The 24,448-nt window shown below is 46.6% G+C and overlaps 2 protein-coding genes across 33 annotated transcripts in view; one reads left to right on the top strand and one right to left on the bottom strand.

The window, feature by feature from the left end:
• LOC108025198 (uncharacterized) overlaps positions 1–14,728 on the top strand; it is a 44,594-nt gene extending 29,866 nt beyond the window's left edge. For 12 of the 28 annotated variants that reach the window (XR_007764757.1, XR_007764752.1, XR_007764762.1 and 9 more), the window contains 9 exons: positions 668–1,069; positions 1,196–1,539; positions 2,459–5,085; positions 5,472–5,597; positions 5,941–6,202; positions 9,643–9,820; positions 9,879–10,046; positions 10,107–11,503; positions 11,748–14,728. Coding sequence is in view for 1 of the 28 variants with exons in the window: in XM_050889431.1 (XP_050745388.1) it covers positions 668–1,069; positions 1,196–1,539; positions 2,459–5,085; positions 5,472–5,597; positions 5,941–6,202; positions 9,643–9,820; positions 9,879–10,046; positions 10,107–10,238; positions 11,748–11,750 (4,242 nt within the window). In the remaining 27 variants the exon portion in view is untranslated. Of the gene's footprint in view, positions 1–667; positions 1,070–1,195; positions 1,540–2,458; positions 5,086–5,471; positions 5,598–5,940; positions 6,203–8,332; positions 8,553–9,642; positions 9,821–9,878; positions 10,047–10,106; positions 11,504–11,747 lie in introns of all 28 variants that reach the window. The other 16 variants (XR_007764771.1, XR_007764775.1, XR_007764777.1 and 13 more) reach the window with 11 other exon arrangements.
• Positions 14,729–14,780: 52 nt separating this feature from the next.
• LOC108025200 (protein tincar) overlaps positions 14,781–24,448 on the bottom strand; it is a 63,415-nt gene continuing 53,747 nt past the window's right edge. For 3 of the 5 annotated variants that reach the window (XM_017095520.3, XM_044093156.2, XM_017095521.2), the window contains 4 exons: positions 21,373–23,214; positions 20,256–20,724; positions 18,251–18,992; positions 14,781–17,481 (listed from right to left, as the gene is read on the bottom strand). In XM_017095520.3, coding sequence (XP_016951009.1) covers positions 16,624–17,481; positions 18,251–18,992; positions 20,256–20,724; positions 21,373–23,214 — 3,911 coding nt within the window. In that variant the 3' untranslated portion in view covers positions 14,781–16,623. The other 2 variants (XM_050888662.1, XM_017095522.3) reach the window with 2 other exon arrangements.

The raw sequence follows: 24,448 nt of genomic DNA, 5'->3' as shown, positions 1-24,448 counted from the left end.
CAGCAGTTAAGAGAGGTTTATCTTTAAGTGCGATCTACTATCCTTCGTTAGTTAAACCTCAAAAGAGATACTTTCCCAAGAGACTCCTTCTTATAAAGCTCTTAGGGTCATTTCCCTGACTCACAAAACATACTATATCTTGACCATCCTCAAAACCACAAGTAAAGCTAGTTTAGTTAGACCAAACAACCACTGCCAACTTACTGCACTTTCACTTCAGAGTTTATGCTAATCTTTTACTTAACCCAACTAACCGATTAACCCACTAATATTTTTACCAGTCGCGTGCGGCTCTAAATGTATTTTGATTGATTTCGTTTCGAAAGTGTATTCTTATTCGGTTTGTATGGCTCTCTATCTCTTGCTCTCTTAACTATTAACTCTTAACTCAGTACCTACGTATAAGCATATATATGAACTTATCTGCATTAATGTTCCAGTAGAAGTTGCAGTAACAGTTAACCAAAGACACGAAACACTCCCAGACACAAAGACCAAGCACTCAGAACCACCCAGAATCACTCACATGCCTAGTTATAAGCTCTGATCCGAATGTTTGTCAAAGTCCCCGCGTGGGGATCATGGAGCTCCGTGTCCAAAGGGTGCACCACTAAACCACACTCTACTTTCCATGCAACCACCACCACTTGCCGTGCACCACCTGCAGGCCTCTGCCACCGGCTACTATCGTCGCGGAGGTGGTAATGGTATCGGCTCCTCCATCGGTCCCGGTGGCATGAGCCTCAGCCAGCGGAGCCACTCGGCAGCGCCCAGCGACGGTTACCACAGCAGCGGAGGAGGAGGCGGAGTGGGCGGAGTGCCCTCCGGCGGATCCGCCTACGGCTATCGCAGCACCAGTCCCCGTAGGGGATCCCTCTCGCCACCCGACGACCGCTACATAGACTATCCAGTGCTTCCAGTTCACGGCTCGCCCAACGCCCCGTCGGTCTACCAGGGACCGGGTGGTGCGTCCTCAGCGGCGGCGGCTGCCTCGCAGCAGCAGCGATTCCAGTCGCGATCGGCCACAGCCACGCCCACGGGATCCCCCAAGAAGAGGCAACTACCACAGGTAACCATTACAGAGAGATTTAAAAGCAAGAGACTGAGCCAACCTATTCCTGAAGAATTTGCGGTTTTAAAAGTGAAATTTTCTATTCCAAAATTAAGAATCCTAATCCTGACTTTCCTCCCCCAGGTGCCGCAGACCTCTCGCAGTGCCATGCTGCGGGACCGCCTAGGACAGGACTTCGACGAGCGGCTGGCCTCTGGTGGCCGCTTCGGACGGCATCGCACACGGCAGCCGCACCACCAGGCCACGTACCGCAGCACCGGGATGGGCGGCTGGGAGCGGCACTACACGGGGCTGTCGGACAGCGACCTGCACTCGATGGACGCCCGGATGCGGCCAAGGCACTCGCTGTCGCCGGACAAGGACTTCATGGGCGAGTTCGGCGACTCGGACATGGAGTCGGTGGTCAGCGTGACCTCCAGCGCCTTCTCCACGCAGTCGGAGCGACCGCGCACCTCGCGCGGACTCAGGTAAGTGGCTGCCCGGCTGAGGAGAGGATGAAGGAGGAGGAAGGAAGTGCCAGTCGAAGGCCCAAGCCATTAGCCATTATTATCTAGCCAAGCTACGCCGCCAAAATTACGCTGAAAATCCGCTCTGGGCCACACGCCAATTGGTCTACCTACACATTTACTTTCCGAGTAGTAGCTGCGAGCAAAATCCAAAATTTCCCTGAATTAGGCTCTAAATTAGACTCAGAATTGGCGCGCTTACCGCCCAACTTTCTCTTTGACACACCACACAGACACACACACAGTATCTCGCTCACACAGATACACCAACACGTTGAAACGCACACTGAAACCAACGAAAAACGATAGCGAAAACATAAAGTTTCTTTTCTGCATTTACTTTTTGCGTTTGCCAAACCAACCGACAAAACCAAACCGCTCAAAATAAAAATCAAATCTCAATGAAAAAATCTCGACAACAATCAACAACGCCGCTCTCGTCGCGCGTACTCTCTTTGTGTTTGTGTTTCAATGCTTCTCTCGCGTGCTGTGCTCACCACACGCTTACACGCCAACCACTCACCACCACTCACCACGAAACTCAACAACAAACACCACAACCCACCACGGAAAACGAAACCACACACCACAACTCACCTCGAACCAAACGCTGACCTCGGACGTTGTTCGTTCTCTTCCCCTCAAATTTGCCTTTTTAACCACACACTCGAAACTCACCACACACGACGAGCGCTGTCTTTTTGAAAAATCACGCTCATTGGGATCGGTGTATGATGGGTTTAAAATAAATACATATTCTTCCCCACACTTTGCATGCCCCGTAACCAAAATGTTTCCACCACAAACCACAAAACCCACCACCGCTGCCAACCGTTTCCACCCGATACCACCCGTTACCGTTGCCCGCAATAACCGTTAGCTTCCCGCGCAACTGGCGCAACCTCTTTGGCGTCCGCAACAGTTTCCTCAGCGGATCAGGAGGCGAACCCATCACTGGACTCCGGCTGCACCACTCGGAGCCCGGCAGGGCCAACACCATCGAGGTGGATGACTGTGACTATCTGCCGGTGGGCGGGGCCCAGCAGTTGGTGTTGCTGGAGCAACTGCAGCAACTGGCTGCTCTGGCGGCAGCCGACTCACCGCCCATTTCCGCCGGGATTGGAATGCCACCACTAGCAGCACCACCCTTACCACCACATCAGGTGCTGGTGACCGATGCCAACAGTGGCCAGCTGGTGGAGCAGTTCTTCGTGGAGCCCGGCACCATGGCCGAGGAGATGATGGAGCCACTCGATCCACTCGATCCCCATGCGCATCTGCATCCACTCCATTCCGCCTTCTACTCGCCATCGCCCCATTTGCCATTCGACATCGACATCTATCCACCACGACGGTCCAACGGACAGAAACCGAACGTACAAGCCGCTACCGCCGCTGCCTATCCGCTGCCACTGCTGCCGAGCTTTGAGCAATTCAAGCGCATTACCACGCCCATCACGAATCTCTTCCGCAGCTCCTCGCCCCCGGGCCACCATGGCCACGCCCATGCCCACGACCACGCCTCCACGACGCCCAGTTCGCTGGTGGGCTATGTGCGCGATCACCAGGACAAGAGCTGCAGCCACTGCCAGAATGGAAGTCAGCCGGTGGTGCTGTCGACACACCACACCCTGCACCTGACCACCGCCGGCCTGGCGATTGGCGCTTGCCAGGATCCCTGCTGTCTGGCGGATGCCCATCCGCATCCGCAGCACCAGCCCATGGGCTATCCCGTGGGTGAAGCACCCTCCGTGGATCCGGCAATGTGTGGCGAGTGTGTGGATCAGCACTTTCTGGGCGGGCTGACGGGACCACAGCTGAATCTGGGCGTGGTGCCCACCTACCATGTGCACACCCCGACCCCAAATGCCCATCGTCGGGCCAGGGGTCAAATGGCCACACCTGCACCACCGCCCACTCAATCGGTGCTTCGGCTATCAAGACAGCTGAGCGAAGACGCCCTGGTGGCCGCCGTACCCATCTCGGAGGCCAAGGCGCAACCCACTTCGATCCTGAAGAAACCGAAGCTGGAGCGAAGACGACTCTTCCACGAGGGTCAGTCGAGGTCGTTGGACTACGACGATCTGCACACGAAGAGCTGGGGTCGCCGTCGAATTCGCTACGAGGACGAGGTGATGCCCTCGTCGGGGGACTATCCCTATCCGCATCCCAATCCCTATGCCAACCACTCACCAACCACGGCGGCCATGTCGCGTCGCTATGGATCGGAGACCAATATCCGGCAGTCGTACATGGGGGCCAATGTGGATGCCAACAATCCGTTGAGTCACTCGCATTTCCTGGTCACGGATGACAAGATCGTGACCATTACCTATGACTCGGATGTGGGCTGGACGCGTCGGGGCGTGGCTCCATCCCTGTTTCGGGGGGCTCACCGCCAGCGGGGATTGGCGGATGCCAGGCATCACATGTCGCTGGATCTGCAGCGAACCAGCCAGCAGAAGTTGTACGGACCGGCGGCACCTTACCTCAAGCGCCGAAGGAATCTGCCGCATCCGCCAAGTGCGCAGAATGCCCACAACTTTTCACCAATGGAGCCGGGTTCGGAAATGGGAATGGATCAGGGCAACGGAATGGGCAGCGGTGGTGCGCACAACACTACCGGTACCAGTACACACAATAGCAACCACCACACCACCAACCACCACAATAGCCAAGCGAGTAGTGTTAGTGTTAGCCAAAGTCACAATCAACAATCTCAACAACAACAACAACAACAACAAACAGTTAGGCAAAAAGGGAAAGAAGGCACCACCGCCAATAGCGGATCGATGATGGCATCGGAGCAGCTGACGAAATCTAGTAGTGGGAGCGGTGGTGCAACATCTGCTGCCGCTGCTGGGCATCTTGTCGTCGGTGGTACTAATGCTAATAATGCTTCTTCTTCCTCTTTTGCAAATCCCCAACCACCACCACCACAACAACAACTACTACAACTACAACAACTTCATGGATCACCCAACAATATCAACAACAATATTAAACGTGCCCCATCATCAACACCACAACAACAAAACACGAACACCAACAATGACGCCAACAACCTGACGCTTGACCCCACACAACAACAACAAATACCACCTTCACAACAACAACAACCACCAAATACATGCACAAATCTGATCACAAATACAACAACAACATTAACAACAACAACCACAACATCGTCGAATGCAACGAATGCGGCGACAACGACAACCGCAACAACAACTGCGACAACAACAAATGCTACAACAACTGCCACAAATCCAACAACAACAACAACGAATACCACTAACGAACCAAACGCAACAACAACCAGAACAACAACGAACGCTAACGCCGATGCGGATGCGGACGCGGATGCTCCGCTGGACGCCATCGACTGGGATGCAATCGATGCGATGCTGGACGACGATTTCAGCGAGTACGACAAAGACAAGAACGGAGCCGACGATCCTGGCGCCTCCAAGTCGGCGGAGGGCGGTGGTGCCGAAGATAAAGTCGGTGAGTAGTCGGACAACACACCAATCAAAGGATCACCTTGTCCAAGAACGTAGATCTCTTTCTTTTTTGTAAACTGTTGGTAGTTTCATTTAAATACTGATTGGGGCTAGTGTCAAGTTCTTTGTAAAAAGTGGCAAATACTTTTTAAATATATTCTTGCTATTTTGAAAAACAGTGTGACCCTATCGTGTGTAATTTTCAAAAACTAACCCACAAACGCCTGACGCTAACATTACAATCCTTAATTATTATTGGAACATATAACACTCTGTGAATTCTCCAATGGATAGTTAATAATATCAACTTCCTATTAACATAACATTAATAACACTTTAGAATCCCACCATTATATTTCGATACCTAATTTATCTTTCTAATACCTGTAGATGGCAGCCTCTCGGACACCGGGAACGACCGGAAGAAGGGCGGCGGCGTCGACCAGGAGCGGTCCCCCAAGGGAGGCAGCGGCATGGGCAAGAAGTCCAACTCCACCTCGCAGCTCTCGGCCACAGGTAGGGTGACTTTGTTCCGTTCTCTGTTTGCGCTCGTTTACCGTTCTCGTTCCGTTGCCTTGTGTTGCTCAGTCAGCCAGTCAATCAATCAATCAATCAGTCAGTTGATCATTCGCTCAGTTGACCAGTTGCTCGTATTATCGTAGGCTCAGTCCGGAAATTTTGAAAGCCGGCCGGAGCAACCCATATTTTGTCTCTTATTTTTGCTTTGCCATTCGATAACAACTAACCACTAACCAAGCCATCATCATAACCATAAGCCATAGCCAAGCTAACCAAACTAACCGATATATATATAGTACAAATAAGAATACTAAAACTGTGTAAAATGCCATACTCGAAGGTCGTAAAAGACGTATGGGCTTTGGAAAGAAGGGTAAGAACTCGTTCACGGTGCACCGCAGCGAAGAAGTGCTGCCCGGCGATATAACGCGAGAACTGCGAAGCGGTGGCGGTGGCGGACTGGGCGTTAGTCTCGGCGGTGCCGGTGGTGCCAGTGGCGCCGGCGGCTCAGGCGGCGCCGGCGGGGGCGGCCTGTCCCGCGGCTCGTCCTCGGAGGCGGACGCCATCGAGCAGTTCTTCGGCGATGGCGCCGGCGGGGAAAGGTGCGCACAAGTCCAACTTTCTATTCCAAAAACTATCTTCTCTCTCTCTACTGTACTCTCTACTCTATAATCTCTAATCTAAAACTACAACTCTACTCTACTTAACTATGCTATGCTATCAGTTTCTTTTCGGTTGTTTATCGTTTTGTGACTTTCTTTTTGGTTTTGAGTTGCCTTTTGGAGGAGGAAAATAATCAAAATCTATAAAAAAAACTCTTCAAACGCCAGTTAGGCTGTCGATTGAGATGATAAACATTAGTCGGCCCAGAAACGCAACCGTAACAGTAAAGTAACAGTACAACATCGGTTACAGAAACCCCTCCCGAAAACAAATCCCACGCTCTGCACATAAGGATGCTGGTCCTTCAATCCCCGGCTTTTCATCCACTCTGCTCTCTGACTTTTCGCGCGCGCTTTTTGCCAAAGCTTCAGCCAAAGCTCTATCTCTATCGCAGGCATGACCATCTATGACTTGAGAACGTTACCGAAAAACCACCCGCCTTTGCCCCCCCCGTTAACTTGATTTATTATTTCCGACCTCCTGTAAAACGCAGGCGCAGCAAACAAACCAGAAAAATATAAACCAGAACCAGAACCAGAACAACCCAACTAAACCAAACCAAAAACCAACAAACAATCCAAAGTCGATACGTATTTTTAGGCTTACAAGGGGGGGAAATTGCAAGACCCCCCAAAAACGAAGCGGAACACACCGAAAGCTTTGCCCAGCCGCAGTTTTCCCGGAAAATGCGTGGCCACTGGGCAAAGCTTTCGATTGTGCGACACGCGGCCCACACACTCGTCGTGGATGCGGCCCCGTTTGCATTTTACTTTCGTAGCAGCATATACCTACTATACTACTATTACTAACCAAGAAACCGTACCGATTGCTAATGCCATCCTTTGTATAACCAAGCCACACAACATTTATTCCTAGCGTTCTGTTCGATTTGCATGCATTGAGTTAAGCCAACCTACTTACCAACTTATATACTCTCGTTACCACTCTCGTACTCGACATACCAAGCTACTACCAATCTCTTGCAGCCTCAATCGATAAATTATCGCCGTAGCTCAAGCCTGTGATTCGGCTTCAGCTAGGGCTTTTTATGCGTAGCGGTAAGAGTGAACCAGCACTGAGATCAAGATCCCCGCCACCACGGAGTCTCGAATCTTATCCACATCCACACACATCCCGATTCCGATTCCGACTTCGATCTTCGTATCCCCATCAGCGAACTAATGTTTATCATCTGCCTCCCGCAAGATTCTCCAGTTCAGTTCGATTATGTTTTGCGCAATTACCATTCGGATAACTAAGTATATGTATACAGGGAGCTCTGTCACAGAAAGCCAGCAGACATCCAACTACAACAACTACAACAGCCACAACAACAATCAACACACCAACAACCACTAGAGCTGCATTACCAACAACTACAACAGCAACAAGACTCCTCATCTGAAAAATTGGCCAAACTAGAGAGCAAACAAAATTCGCATTGCACACGATGTAGTGGAGAAAAAAGTGCAGTATCTATATGTCACAAGCAAGCTTCAAAAGTAACACTGTCTTAATATACTAGAATTATACGACACAACCAGACGGGTTGAGTTCTTCTAGTGATCTTACGCAATAGTTGTTTTCATTTACGCCACTAGTTTTGATGATTTCCCGCCGATATATAAATATATATATACATATAATGTGTTCTCTATGATCTGTGTTCTTATGGTTATTCAGTTCTCGCTTGATTTTGCCCTGAGTTTGTATTTCGATTTCTGTTCACGACTCTACTCTGTCTTGCTCCTGCTCCTTGGGGTTTCGCTCGTCGAGATTTGTGGTTTCCCAGAGCCCAACGTCGAGAGGCCAGCGTTGCTATCCCATCGTCGCCTAGGAATAACATCATACTCAGAACCAAAATTTAGTTGTACAGAATATTATTACAAAGTAAATTATATGCAGAGATCCCTAGATATATCAAGGTGTATATAAGTTTTTGCCTAGACATTTCTGCATAACCCCATATGGTATAGTTAGGATCATCTAACGATCTCACACCCCCCCAACCTCTGTATATACGCGCACACACATACATCTGTATAAATATGTATTGTTGTCTCCGGCAGAACAAGAGCAATACCAGGCACAGTTCGCAATACCAGGCAGCTCGACCAGTTCCGCTGGTCACCACCATATCACACTACCACCACCACATCCATACCACCAGCGGCAGTCGCGCGGCTCGGCGGGCAGCATCCAGCGGTCGGTGGAGGTGCCGCCGGTGCCTCCGGTGACCCGTTACAGTGCCGGCAGCATTCACTCGATCACTAGCTCCGAGGGCTCATCGTAAGTCTCCCGATCGCATCCGTTGGCCAGGCCAGTCCCTGGCCCTAGCAAGTAAACTACCTTTCCGGCTGAAGGATCTCTATCTTGCCTGCTTCTGTCTCTGTATCTCTGTATATCTGAATCTCTGACTCTCTGTCTCTGTTCTCTCACTCTCCGACTGTCCGACTCAATCTCAAACACTTTCTCCATTGGCTTTTGTATATGGTAATCTGTGTGGCGATCCCATCACCCACTCTTCCCCTTCAAAAAAAATACTATTTCATCCTGCAACTTTCTCTCACTTTCTCTCTTTTCTCGATGTCTGTGTGCGTGCGCCTTGTAAAACAACATAATAAACCGCTGAAAACGAGCCTGCATTTGCGTACATTTTTCTCTAAGTGTATTCCACTTTTCCTTCCTTGAGTTCCGTTTTATTCTTCAACTTGTTTGTGTACTTTTCTGTCTTGTAATGTGTATAAATTGTGATTTTTTAACTTGATTTCAACTATGATTTTCAGCAAATATCTATAGTATATATATATATATGTATATAAAAAGATAACCTCACCTCTCGATGTGTGTGTAAATGAAGGGATTAGACTAATAAGAAAATATAAGATAAAAAAGAAGATTGTAAAGCCGTAGATCGCCAAAGATCCCGCTCTCTCTTGACCTAGAAGACTTAGGACTCCGATCGTATATAGCTAGTACCTTCTCTGCACTTTTGATCCGCGAAACGAAGGACACTTGCATGCCACCATTGAACTGTGACTCCACTTGTCTCTCCCTGCCCTCCGCACCACCAGTGTCACCCCCACCTCTCACCCAACCACACTGATCCATTTCAGACCACAAAACAGTTGCATTCGCAACCACCAACTGAAACTACAACATATTTACTGTCTTTCTACAACTCCCTGTGTATAAAACGTTCTTTCTTTCTCGAAAATCAAAACCTTTCTTTGTGTAAATTACGTTACCTACTTTGAAAAAGATCTTTAGATGAGAGATGATACAAGAAAAGCAATACCAGCGATCCTGTACTAAAGTTCTTTCTTTAATGTACCCCCTGTCCAAAACCCCCGGAACCTCGATCCCCCCACACATATAGATTCTCCCCCTCGTTGCGCAATGATGGAGCCCTCAATGAGTTCGTGGATGGTTTGGGACCAGGTCAACTGGTGGGTCGCCAAGTGCTGGGAGCACCCTCGCTGGGCGACATCCAGCTGTCGCTGTGCCATCAGAAGGGCTGTCTGGAGGTGGAGGTCATACGGGCCAGGGGCTTACAGGTAAGTTAGGACATCAGGATTATGACCTTGAATAACTCCCCTATTTTATGTACGCCAGCAAAAAGCCCAGTCAAAAATGCTGCCTGCTCCTTATGTAAAGGTTTACCTGGTGTCGGGAAAACGCTGTGTGGACAAGATGAAGACCTCTTCGGCTCGCCGAACTCTGGATCCACTGTACCAGCAGCAGTTGGTATTCAAGCAGTCCTACACCGGTTGCATACTACAGGTGGGTCTCCTAAATCACCGCATATTTCACATACAATAAACGTATTTCACTTAACCCCAGATAACCGTTTGGGGCGACTATGGACGCATCGAGAAGAAGGTGTTTATGGGCGTGGCGCAGATAATGCTCGACGATCTGAATCTGTCGAATATCGTGATCGGCTGGTACAAGCTCTTTGGCACCACCTCCCTGGTCAGTTGTCCCACTAATATAGGCTTAGGCTCTAGGCGCTCATCCATAGCCTCACTCGACTCACTCAAACTCTAGCTCTTAAAAAAACTGAAACTCGGCTAAAACCAGAATTTTTCCAACTCAAATCGTACAAGAAAAAAAAAAACAAAAGAAAAAACTAAAATAGAAATTTCGCAAATTTGATAAAAACAAAATAAACACTTGCATATATTTATATAAACCTACACACACAGAACATATATTTATATAGTATTTAGCTCAACGTTTTGTTCATAGCAATTTACCAAGAACAAGAGTTGTACAACTTTGTAGAGTAATCAGTCGCAAAATCCTGTAAAAAGAGCGCCCCAAACTAAAATCGATCAGTTTAAAGATCCAGCCAAATTAATTTGAAATTAAAACGATAATATAGTAAACATCAAAGCATTTGTTTTTAGTTAGCAATATATACATACGCACTCCTGTAAATGAAAAGCTTATTATATAATTCACGGAAAACCCACACACACACTACACCTACACCCATGAGGCAAAGTAGAATAAAAATTCGCATTGTATGCTGAAACGTTGAATGGAAAGTTGAAAGTTGATCGAAAGCAAAAAAGCAAACCAATCAAAAACTAAACTGCAAAACCAAATTATTACGAAAATAACCTTTCGCAAGTCACCATAAATCACCGTTACCGTTAAAGTTACCGTTACTTCAACGTAGTTTTCACATAGACTCGTATAATACTCATATAGGTATGTTTCTCTATCCCCAACTACCCGATCAAAAACCAAAATTTAATAGAACCGAATCACACTCAAACCCGTTTTGCTTGGCATTTTCCTAGTGCATGAGTAGTTAAATAACATTTTTAATTATTATAATTTACATACGATCCACAAAGCTTTAATTGATTTGAAAATTCTGAATAACATAGATTTTGTAAAACACCACCACAACACACATGAATACAAAATGGCAAATCCTGGCTAGCTGTCAAACATACATATACCTAATAGCCATTTCCTAGGCCTAGCTCACTTTTGTAAGCCTTATAAGCCACGAAAGCCAGTGCTGTTACCAACCAACTTTGAAACCACACCAGGGTCGTCCGATCGTTTGGGCCGGCGAATCAGTCATTATGGAGGAGCCGGGCGAATAACAGTTTCCAACACTATCGACAGCCAAACCAACTAACAACACTACAACAACGAAAACACTTTAAAGCACCCAAGCACAATTCAATTCAAGCGAACTCTAAACTGAACTGAAGTCAGTAAGTGCACTTAACTTAAATACAATTTAAATACATCAACTCAGGCTTACTCTCTAGTGCGCTATATATTCAACCAGACATACCGCCACTTTGCCATTTTACAACACTGAAAAGAAATCGAATTCCAGACAAAAACCACTACTAACCCACTTTGCCCGTTTCGAAAAGAATTACCAAACACTGCCACCCACCAGATGGTCTGTATCTTAAAGAGGCATGCTAACAGATACTTGTATCCTTGCAGTAACCATTCGCCAGTGCTGTCAGCCCGGCAGCCAAATAGCAAAGGACCAAAGGTTAGCCTGCAGCGGCGGATCCCAAGAAATAGAAGCCGCCCGATCCTCATTCGGCAGGTTGCTGGCCCAAGCTGAGTCCACATCTGATCTGTTTTTTTCTATTCTACGGCGGCGGAAGACTTGGAAACATACCACAAGAAAAATAAGAGAAAAGAAGAGAAATATCTAATTTTTATAAGTCATGAAAACAATTGCATTTAAACGAACCGAGAACAGAGAACACAAGCGCGAGCAGTAAAATGATTAAGCGTAACTACGGAGTACAGATAAATGATAAATGTAAAGGCAGTCTATATATACATATACACCTATATAACGGATAACATTTGACAAAGGATACTTGTAAATTATGCATATTTAAAATAATTTTTATTATTACACACCTAAGATCACTATTATTTTCGTAATACGATTACTGCGATTATTATTACTTACAACTATTATTGATAAAAGAAAAACCAAACAAAAAACGACAAAAAAAAATACGAAAAAATGGAGAAAACCAAGGAGAAGGTGGATAAAGTTCAAGTGCTAGTGTCAGTCATGCCTAAGCCTTAGCCTGAGCAGAGACGCAGAAGGATATAAATTGTTTATTGAATAAATAGCTAAATCTAAATCAGTAAAGGGAGTTATAGATTTTCAGAGAAGGGAGTTATTTAAGTATATATACATACATATATAAATCGATATATACATAAATATATTTTACCGTTTAAGCAAGCAAAGAACCACTAACACTTAAATAAGCCTAACTTACGATAAAACCGATAAAGTTAAAGCTTAAGATAGGTAACTAAAATGGGAGATATGAGATATGTATTAATCGAACAAGAAGAACAACAAATATTTACCAAGCGAGAGAGACGAGAGCAAGTTTAACTTAATAATGCAAAATCTGAACTTAAGCTGTACATAGGATCCACACACACGTTACATAACACACCACATCCGGATAACCGATACCGATTACCGATTACCCACAACCGCTTCCCCGAGTTTAGGCTTTATAGCTATGGTTTGGCTCTGCGCCCCGTCAAAAACTCCACAGCAACCCCAAAATGTCAGAGTTTTTGATGGCGGCGATGAGGATGTTATACACACAGTATCGTATAATTTAACTTAGGGCAAATGGAAAACTCTCTCTCTATATGAATACACTATATCGCGAACTCCTTGTTTTTTCTGTAGATCCCCTCGCTTCACTTTGTGGCGCTTCTAGAGTCGGTTTAGAATCCTTTTTGTCGCCTTGGTTCCAAGCAACTTGCCTCGAAAAATAAAACGCATCAAGTACCTTCAAGTTAATAGTGTGAGCTGTAAAAATCGTTACCTGCTTGCCAAAGATACACGTACATTAGCATAGATCGAAGTGGGAGAATGGACAATGGAAAAGTGTAACGGAAAACCAAAAATAGTTTGCAATTTACTGCATGTTAATTTGAGATATTTTTGGCGTTCTTTTGGGCAACATTTTGCAATGCATTCCTGGGGAGCAGCAAACATATCACTGGCCTGCAGACAGAGATGATGGATGGGAGCAGTTAACTTTTATACATAGGTCATAGGACATACATAGGTCAGCAGTCAGAGGGCAGCCGGATAGCTACATATGATTACGAGACGACACCTAGCTATTGTTCCTATCCAGTTGTTTAGAGCTCATTCTTTTTGCTTTCACTCATGGCTACGCATATTGAGTTGAACCTTTCCGTCCATCCATTCAGATACACACAGCTAAACATAGACACAGTTGCTTACAGCTACAGATACAGATACAGATTGAGGTAAAGTTAAATATATATATTGACATGTGCATATCCATCCAAGCAGCAGCTTCCTATATCAGAACTAAACAACTAAGAGATACGTAATGAAATGCCGAAACACAGGAAAAATGCATTCAAAATGTTGCTGCAAAAATTCACAAAGAACATACGCATCGAGCATTCGAATTTCGAAACATGAGGAGGATAGCGCGCTTCAGATATTTGGGAAAAGTAAAAACTACCAGCGAGGTTTCCAGCAACTAATTATACGATATATAAGTCAAAGGAACATACATTCAGATACATACATTATAGATAATCAGATTTGTAATCTCCGCTCTTCACGAACCTCATACGAACTTTTCTATGATAAAACTCTCTCTATCTCTACCTATATATTGTTTCCACTGCTCTCCTTCGGCAAACATTCAAAGATGCTTTGATTACTCGGCGAAACCAGCAAAGTGGAAGAACAGAACTACCAGAAACTTCGGCGAGTTCGACGTTCAATGCCCTTGCCAAAAAGAATTGGCATCCCAGAGATTTATAAACTTGCTGAAAAAACTCCAAGATATTCCATCTTTGGCAGGGGCATTTCTACCGCGCAGTCATAACAGAAATTCTTATTAGGATTCCTATAGAATTCGTTACATTTAAGTCACACCAAAGACAAAAAACATATAGAAAATGTTAATGAAGCAAATGATATATTATGGCAAGTTATTTCAATGGCAACCAATACAAGAAACAAAATTTACTAAGTTCAATTTGAATGACAGGCGACGTTGAAACACACGATACACAAGGAGATCAACACACGAGAATATATCATTTATTGCAAATGTTGAACTAAATTGATTAAAGGGCGAAGGTCTGCGCTCTCGCTGGGCGCCCCCGAACACCTTATATTGTATTTTAATATCTCGACAACAATCGAAGGTCGAGAAACGACAATAAACTGTGAAATGAATATGTAAAAACCAAATAAAAACACAAAAAACTAAATTATACTAAAAATTGCGGAGAAGAGCATTATTAATATTGATGAACACAGAAACTTGAATTGTGTAAAACTAAAAACTAAAGAGAAAATTTAATGAAAAGCAACATTTAAAGAACAAAACAAAAGAAAAATTCATTAAAAATTGTTTTCTAATAAAGCATAACCAGGAGTTTTATTTGAACGAGGAAAACTTCCCTTGAATAAAAAACGCACAGTTTTGGGGTTTTACATAAAGCGGTGGTATTTCTTTATTTACCATTGATAAACCATTTAATCCGTATATTGTATATATAAATAATTTAAACATTCATTGATTTATATTGTTAAATATAAATGTTTTTGGATGCATGCGCCATATCGGATACTGGGTTTGACCTTACGTTCATTTACAAGTTTTGCCCGCTTGCGCAAAAAAATTGGTGACCCAGGTTACTAAATCAAGTATTCGTAATTCTCTTTTGGGGCATACTTAGTGTTTCTTTTGGATATTTTATTTGAATAATTCGTTAATTAATTTGAAATTATTTTACAAAAGTTTTCTTTCTTAACTGCTGATATCTCGTATAGTTTAGTGCGTTTCACAAAGGAACCAAGTTAATGACGACATACTAAACTATATTTATGGCCTATCCACTATCGTATCAATGCTATGAATTTCTCAAGCTGACTTCGAATCTCTAGTTTTTCAAGTTCTCTGATGGATGTGCATTTCAAAATGTAGGTATTATATTACTAATCAGTCTTTATAACGAAAATAAATACGACCGGTTAACTGAAGGCTCTACAAAAATGGGTTCGGAACTACAATCCTCAAAATATGTTATATGTTCTTTATGGCTTATGACGAGTTCCGATTTGAAATAAGAGTACATTTAACTACATTTACGCGGGGCACAAAAACGAATCCTTATAAGCGGGGTGTATGGGTGGAAAGGACATTCCAGCGTGCAGTAGGAGTAGGTTAAGGTCGAAAGTCTTGTGCGTGTGAGATATGTATGGGGCCGTGGATAGTACTCGTTTGTATCATACATTAGATAATATTCATATTGTCGCTTTGTTACATTACATTTTACATTCATCTTAAACGATAAGCGTTGAGAGACCATAGAAAATACATATGCCAAAGCCTTGCTGGGTGTCTGCCATCTATGCCGACTAGCTGAAGCATAGCGTTGGGGCTAGTTAGTGCCATGAAATTACGATTTACCACTTTACAGTTTATCCTTACAATAAAAACCATAGAATTGCAGCTTAAATTCGTATGCCTTATGTCCATTCCATATTTTTCCTTTTTTTTTTTGCTTCGATAAGAGAAATTGCTTAGGGGAAAATACTTTGAGTGCTTGCACATGATCGAGCTATGATATTTTATTCCTTTCAGATTAGTATATTTTAGGGTCTTACACTTAGCTATCGATATTCATTCATATATGATATGATAAACATTAGTTTACATTGATTACTTAAACACGATTAGCTTATTATCTTACACATTGTATACGAGCATAGCATGTATAAATATAAATATATATATTTAGATTTAGATTTAGCCGTAGATGTAGGTGTAGTTTAGATTTAGATATAGTTTGGGTTCAATTTTTCGTTTCTTTTCTTTTCGTGGGTCATCTGAGTGGCAGTTAGCGCTACATACTTCAGTGGATCATCGTCAAGGCAAAGCAAATTGAGAATAGTTTTGGATAGGGTAACCAGCTGATCCTTGGAAGATTAGTGGATTTGGTGTGGCTTCTCTGGGGGCCGGAGCTGTACAAAAACCGAGAGGCTAACTTAGGGCGTTATGTATAGTAATGGGTAATGCTATGTGTGCTCCTATCTGTGCTCCGATTGCACTACAACATATGTTAGTCTCCTAAAATTTCATTTAATATGTTCGTCTATAATGCCATGGAGGAGTGGTCACCAGCAGAAGCATATGTAGGCCACGGTCGTAGGGCAATCAGCTAAACTTAGGTTATAAGGATTTTAGGGATTTTACACAGATTGCAAGGCGCTTTGCAACAGTTCCAAGTCCTTGGTGTAGTAGAGGGATACCTGGCCATCCTAGTGCAGCTGGGCCGTCACATACAGACCGCAATCCTGGTCGGAGGCCATGGAGTAGTTGGCCGAGTCGCGGTCCTCCGGAATGGTGGGATGCGTCTCATGCGGCAGCTTGGCGAAGGCATGGTGCCCGGCTCCGTAGCCCAGGTGTCCGTAGGGCGACTCCGCGGCCTTGGTCACGTGCGGCAGGCGGCGCAGGAAGTGCGGATTGGAGTAGCGCACTCCATTGGGCAGCGTGGTGTGCGGCGTCTGTTGGCCACTTCCCAGGGCCACCGAGGCATTGGCGTAGTGCATGCTACTGTTGCTGTTCGGTGTCATGAAGCTGGAGACCTGCGATGGTGGGCCCATGGAACTGGTCATCGCCGAGGTGGAGGCATAGCCACCACCGCCGCTCCCGGCGAGCTGCTGGCTGTGACAGCCCACCGGCAGTGGCATCGTGCTGCAGTGAGCCGTATAGTCGAACTTCTGTTCCGGCACCGTACGCTGCAGCGGCAGCGTGGCACTGTTGATGACCACCGTCGACGTGGAGGAGGCGCCGGAGGAGGAGGAGTTGGCCGTGGGATCCGCATTAAAGCTGGACATGCGCATGTTGGTGCACCGACCGTAGGGCTCTTCCTGGATGGGCGGCTGTGGGGGGCGGGGCGGTGGCTTGCTGTTGGCCCGCGGCCGTATGATGACCTCCAGCTCACGCTCCTCGCCCGAATGCACGCCGCTGGAGGACTCGGAGGGAGCGCGCTCCGGCGGCGAGGTGGTGTTGGTGCTCTCGGTGGTGGAGTTGGTATCGCTGCGGGGCGTCAACGCCTCGTTGGGAACGCCCGAGTCGGCGCGGCGCAGGCAGCGGGGTGTGGAACTGGAGGCGATCTGGGAAGGGGACAGAACAGAGAGAGAGAGAGCAGGGGGTAAGTGAAAGTGGTCTAGGAGCAGTTGGTGTGATTCTAGGAGAGATTCTAGGAGGTGACTGTAGGGGCTCTGCTTCATCGTGGCCCCGTCTGCAAGTGAAAATGAAACCAAATCAATTCGGGGAGACTGTCTCGGTACCTCGACCCATCCATCAAACTGGAGCACTAATTCGGACAGTGTTTTTTGTCGCTGGTCTGCCCCGGACCAATCCCCATTCCATGTCGCCCTGTCTGTGGCCCTGGCACTGATTTATGCTGTCTCATAACAGCAAACATAAATCTCCGGCTGCTGCCACTCCTGCTCCGGGGGCGTGACATGCTACACGCCCCTACATGACGACGCATCGCCTCCCCGCAATCCCACATGCAAATCCCAAACAAGAACACAAAATTATTCACCATGCACTGGGCACTGCATCCTATGCTGTCGGGGAAATACCCTAGCCGTGGGTACACCCAAAAGTCTGGGAATTCGGTTTAATGGGACTGGGAATTCGGGTGCAACATCTAAGAGGTCATCTATAGAAATCCACAAACATTGTTGCTCGACTGGGGGTTTGTTGAAGTCCAGAAATACCAAAAAATCTCCCTAATTGGTAAATAACACACTTTGTTGTTACTTTTTTTCTATGTTTTGCATTAAGGATTATCCCAAGATTAAAATCTTAAAGAGCATCTACCTCTAAGATATAACCTTATAATTATATTTAGTAACCCCTTCCTCCACTTACATGCGCTTCGTTGGTGTGAACTGCGACCGTGACCGGAGCCAAAGGGCTGACTAGATGCTGGTGCGGATTGCTCTGTGGCTGGAGAGGATGCGGTGGTGGCTGCTGCTGTTGCTGCTGCTTCTGCTGGAGAGGATGCTGCTGTGGATGCTGCAGAGAATGCTGAAGTGGATTGTGATGGCGCTCGGGCGACAGCTGCATCATCTCGGGCATGGCTTGAGGGGCCCGTCCGTAGATGCCGGTGGAATGGGGCAGTACCGCTGGTGGCTGGGCCACGGGGGCCCCCTTCATGGGCAGCGGCGGCGGGGGTGGTGGTGTCTGTGCCTGTGCCGACGGCTGGGGCGGCTCCAGATCCCTGGTGGAGGCGTAGGTGATGCTGTCGTCGCGCACACAGGCCAGCAGCTTGCCCTCCTCCGAGATGTTGTCGTCGCTGATGCCACCCAATCCGCTGAGGTTGGCATAGTCGTGGGGATGTCCATGGGCAAAGGATTGAGCCTGCTGCCTCTGCTGCTGCTGCTGATGATTATGGTTGTTGGCCAGCGGCGGCGGCGGAGGAAGTTCATCGTACTCCGAGAGGTGGAGCAGGCTGACCCCCACCGAGGTGTTGCTGACGCCCCGCTTCATGCTGCCCATGGTGATGCCCACGACGGCTCCGGCGGTGGCCGCCCTTAGTGTCGCGTACTCGCCGTCGTCAGCTTCCCCCGCAGCACTGGCAAAACATATCGAGGCTCCACGGCTCGTATGGCTGAGGGGGGATATGGATAATGTGCTGGTCAGTGGGGGTTCTAATATCACATTAAAATGTCGCCGTGTGTTGGTTGCTTTCAGGTCTGTCAGGACACTCAGGGAACGGAACAAGCTTAGAGATAGAAATTGAATTATTCTAGCTGCTCTGAGTTACTCTTAATTTAAACAAATTAAAAAAAAAACGTTATGCTCCTGTTGAATGTATATTATTTATATAAATGTAGGTCTATTTATTATTATATTACAAATTTAAATTGTTAGAGAACTATTTTCTGTGCAAAAGCAGGTGCCAAATATAATTTTCTCTCATTTAAGTTCACAAAATTCACTCTGCAGTACCTTTAAAGCCTTTTCAAATATCTCTAAAGTTAGTTCTGCTGCCCTGAAATTGTTCAAACATTGTCCGTGTTAGTTCAATGGTTTTCCAGTTAGTTAAACAAATTACCAAGGACAAGAACAACAACACGGCGACATCGACAACAACAACAACACAAAATCTGCGAGCGCATTGTTTTAGTAGTAATTCTTAATTGTTAATTGAAATCCAATTCGCCCACACTCAATTAGCTAGAGTTAGTAGTAATTAAGTTCTAGTAAAACAAACAATTGACAAAATAAAATGAAAAGAATCGTTTTTAAAAACAGGCGACAAGCGGAACAAAATAGTTTCTCATCATTATCCATCATCCTCTATACATACATGTCTCTCTAAATAGATATATATATAAATGGATAAATCGTTTTGTTATGTTTGAAATTGAACAATCGTTTTAGTGGACAAACAAAGGCTTAAACTAAACACGAAACACAAAAGTGGTTATACAAATGGGCGAATGTCAGAAGCACGCACGAATCGGAACTGAAGATGGAAGTGCTGGTAAATGTGGGGAAAATTAGGTGTGGCAAAACGCTGCACTAATGACTAGTGTTGGGCAATTAGTTTTCAATAATGGTTCGTTCTTTCCCAACATGGAACGTGCAAGGGAAACACACCGATAAAGTACAAAATGAATGAATTAGCAGTAGTCTAGGCAAACAGAAAAACACAAAATCACTTGGAATTCCTGAAAATTGGTGCTGGGGTGTGATTGATTTTTTTTTATTAATTTTTTTTTTGTTTGGTGCAGTGTGTGTGTGGGTGTGTGAAGAACTAAATGAAACTAGTTGCTATGGTTAGAGTTAAGAGAACGGACAAAATACGGAGCTTCGAACCCGTGATGCTTTTGGTTTGGTTGTTGGTAGCTAAAAAACGATTTTTTACCGCTTGCCATCAGTTTGTTCTTGGTCACCAATTAGTAGGACATCATCAGACGTACTCGTAACTTCGTTGAAGGTGACCTTCAGCTTGGGCGAGCTGGGCGTCAGCTTGGGCCAGTAGATGTCCTCCTGGGCGGCCAGGCCCATGCCCGTGCCGCCCAAGCCGCCGTTGATGCCCATACCCATACCCCCACCCAGGCCCATGCCCAGTTCCGTGCTGGTGGCCGTGCTCATCATGTCCGGCTTGGAGTCGCCGCCATTCACCGTGGTGCTGGTGGAGTTGCAGCCGCTGCTGCTCGAGTTGCTCCCCGCCCGCTGGCCACTGGACATGAGGAGCGGCTGGGCACTGGCCTTGCCCAGCAATCCGCCGTAAGTGCTGTCCAGCGGCGGAAGCTTAAAGTGCCAGCGACGCTTGATGGTCAGGCACAGCCAGATGACAATCCACAGCAGCAGGTGCGTCACTCCAACGAGAGCTGGAAGAGAGAGAGAGGGAGGGGGGAAAGGTCAGAGGTCACTTTGGTGAGATGGCACAGGTGGAAACGTAATACGCTCAGGCATATGACAGATTAATTGGACCGACTCTGCAGTTCGATTGTCTCGCCCCGAGTGACACTCAATACCCTCGCCTTTGTCTCATCGCCTGGTTCTCTGTCTATCCATCGTTATATCTATCTGCCTATCTACCTATCCGGCGATTAATGTTCAACCAATCGCACAGCCAATCGGCCATCCAAAGTCCAAACAAGCCCGCTAATTGGCTTAGACCACAAAACATACCTCAGACCGAGTTCAAGGCGCTCCTCGGCCATCCAATTATGCAGATTCAACACACTTAATCAATTGGGGAATTAGGCACTGCACGGATTCGTATCTCGACCCCTCAGGTATTTGCTTTCTGAATATCTTCATCTGAATTTAACACTTTAAATTGATTGGTTTTCCTGAACATACTTCCAATATATTTTAAGTTCGACGAGACAAAAACTAAACTGAAGCTGGTATGTTTATTATTTATCTAACCTACCAGAGAACCTTAAGCAAGTGTCATGAATTCTTTTGTGATATATGCATTAAAATTTAAATTGTTCCCATCTAAATCCCCAATAAAGATTTCAACTTACCCGCCAGGAATGTGGGACAGTGCAGGTTGTTCTTGTAGGTGGCACTGAGATCGTTGAGGAGCGGCGCCTTCACCACCGCCAGGGCCAAAACGAAGCACAGGGAGGCGCAGTGGGCGAAGTAGATCCAGGTCTGGTGGCTCTTCAGGGTGATAATCGAGCGGTCTCGCATCCGCGTGGCCAGTCGCCCATGCCCATACAAGTACATGACCATGGAGGAGGCCACCACCAAGGCGGTGGCCAGAAGGTACAACGCCAGGGTGACTACGGCGTTCAGGATGAGCCCTGGCTGATGGACTGGCATGGCCTCGGCGTAGATCTGCAGCTTGTACAGATTGGAGACACCCACATAGCCCAGGATAATGTCCAGAGCAGCCACCACCATCTGGAGGCTGAAGACGCAGGCAAAGGCTTTGGAGGTGTTCCAAAAGACCGCCGGATAGCGAACTGACCAGACCAGCAGGGCGCACAGCAGATTCACAAACTCGGCACTGGGAGGCTGGGAGAAAATGGCCACATCGATGGGCTTATCGATGCCAAAGAAGAGCTGCAGCATGCCGGCAAAGCCATCCAAGCGGACGTAATCCTGTCCAGCTTTCGGGCCACTCGCTGGTGGACCTGGAGGAGCTGGGGTCAGGGCGGGCACTGCCTGAAAATCACTATCCTCCAGCTCGAAGTCCTCTTCCGGCTCCTCCTCATTGGATTTGGCCACAAATTCACTGGAATTGATGTTGGCATCGTTGAGCAAGTACTCCGGTTCGATTTCTACACCGGCTGCTCTCTTGGAAATCCTGCGTTTCTGGTTTTTGGGCTTGATGGCTATGATCTTGGAATTGGAGGCGGAAACCGGCGTGGAGGGAATGGGCAGCTCTGGCAGGACTTCGGGTCGCACCCTATGGATACTGCTGTCCCTGGTGGTGGTCTCCTCCTCCGGCGAAAAGCTCTCGAGGATCGCCTGCTCATGTGAGGCCACATGGTGGCGACGAGGTTGTTGATCCTTGTGTTGTTGCTGCCTCTGTTTGTTGTGATGTTTGTGGTGTTTCCGCGGTTTTCCATGATGGTGATGTGGTTGTCTGCTCGACGTTATTATGTCAACAGGTTTTATGGTGGTGCTGCTGGTACTTTCAGTGGTTGTCGCCGCCGTGGTGGTGGTTGTTGTCGATGTTGTCCTAGTCGTGGTGGTTGTAGAGGGTGTTGTACTGGAGCTGCTCTTTGTGGTCTCTTTGCCCAGGGTTCCCAGCTTTTGCCAATTTTCCACATTCAACTTGCCGGCATCATCGGCAGACGAGGCTGTGGTTGTCGTGCCAACTGCGGTTCTTGGCGGCAACTCATCGAAATCCGGCATGATGACGGTTCCTTCCTCATCGGCATCCCCATCATCACCATCTCCAGCTTCACCCCTCATTGCCTCCTCCAGTTCCTGGCGCTCCTCTTCGTCAATATCTTGATTAATTAAATCGGGCACTTCAAAGTATTGGCCCTTGCCCGCATCCAGTTGGGAACTGGAAGTGGTGGTGGTAGTTGTCCTCGCCCTCGTCTTCGTAGTAGCCGTCGTCTTGGCCGCCTTTCTGCCGTTGGCCTTATCGGGTCGCAGGTCGAACAAATTGTTATTGCCCCCGGCCGGGACTCCTCGGATGGCCGTGAACATGGTATCGTTGAAGTAGTCCTCCTCATCCTGCTCCAAGCTGTTTGCGGTCAGGTTGAGACGGCTGTGCTCCTGGTGGTGCTGCTGCTGCTGCTGATTCTGGTGGTGCCTGGGGAAGGGTGTGGCCCCCACCACCGACATGGCCATCAAATTGCGTCGATTGATCACAACAAAGTCCAATTCAGTGGCCCAAATTTGCTCTGCAACGGAAAGTCAGAGGAAGCGAGAGAGAGAGAGCGTTAGATTGATGGCTGCTCAAGTATACGGAATTAATTGCTTTGAACTCGGTCGGAGCCGGCAAGTTGCTTTCGCATCTAATTGGAATACATCACGCAGGATTACATGGTAAGCACCTGTTAAGGACAAACGCACATACTCCGTGCATAAACATGAGCTTGTCTAATGAGCAGGAGCTTCCCGTCTTCCAACCCCCAATCGTTAATTAAATGAGGCATCGATACTTGCAGGACTTCTATAATCCACGCCCTGTTGATTATTGGATGGGCTGGCAAGGGGGATGGCATTCTCTTTAGCAGGAATCTCAATGAATACCAATCAAAGCTGGGCCAAAACCAAGCCCAATCGATGGCGAAAAGAATTGGAATGTCCAGACAATGGGGAAAACTGCGCCGTATTGGCCAGGTCAAAAAAGGCAAAAAAGGAGCACAAGAGTGGGTGTTCACCCCCATTCCATTTCCCTTCGATTCTGGCCAAATGGGAAAACAATGCACACAATTCCAGCATCAGGCACTATGCTCGGCCAGTTTCGGAGGTCTAATTAGGAAACATATGTAGGCCTGCCCCCGCTTTTCACCCGATCTGCTAATGCCATCAGCTGTGTGTAAGTACGTCCTGGAATTTTTAGAACTGATTACTGCCCTGCACTGGCTTAACTCTTGCTCGGCGAATGAGCTTAATATTCATGTTTATTACGGTCAAGTCTGGGCTCTGCGATTTATTGGAGTGAGCCGACAACTGGGGATTTTCCACAGGGGTTGGCAAGACAACCTGTTCTCCAGTTGAGCTCCTAACAAGAAGTGGTCCAGTGGAGTATGGAAACCAATCAGGCGGAGAGATAAACACAGTTCCCCTTTTGGGTCCTTTTCAGGGAACTTTAAAGGGAACAATGCCCAGTTTTGTGAAGCGAAGGAAGCCTGTAAACATGCTTATATACTGGTAAATTTCAACTTCTGTATTATAAATGTTGTGCTGGTTTGGAATTAGATATATAAATTCCAAGAAAATCCTTCAAGGGAATAACGAAACAATTAACCAGTTCTTTGTGAGGCAATCGGTCACAAAATAAACCCCTGGGGTCAAATCAGGTAACTTTTCCTTCTCAAGAAATACAGCCTCAATACTTTTCCCTAATCCCTGTTAAATCCGCCACGGAGTCACAAATTTGTTTGTCGTAGGCCTGTTAAGACGGTGCTG

This window comes from Drosophila biarmipes, chromosome 3R (genome assembly GCF_025231255.1).
Source record: "Drosophila biarmipes strain raj3 chromosome 3R, RU_DBia_V1.1, whole genome shotgun sequence".
Classification (NCBI taxonomy): domain Eukaryota; kingdom Metazoa; phylum Arthropoda; class Insecta; order Diptera; family Drosophilidae; genus Drosophila; species Drosophila biarmipes.
This window is presented reverse-complemented; position numbering and strand designations above follow the sequence as displayed.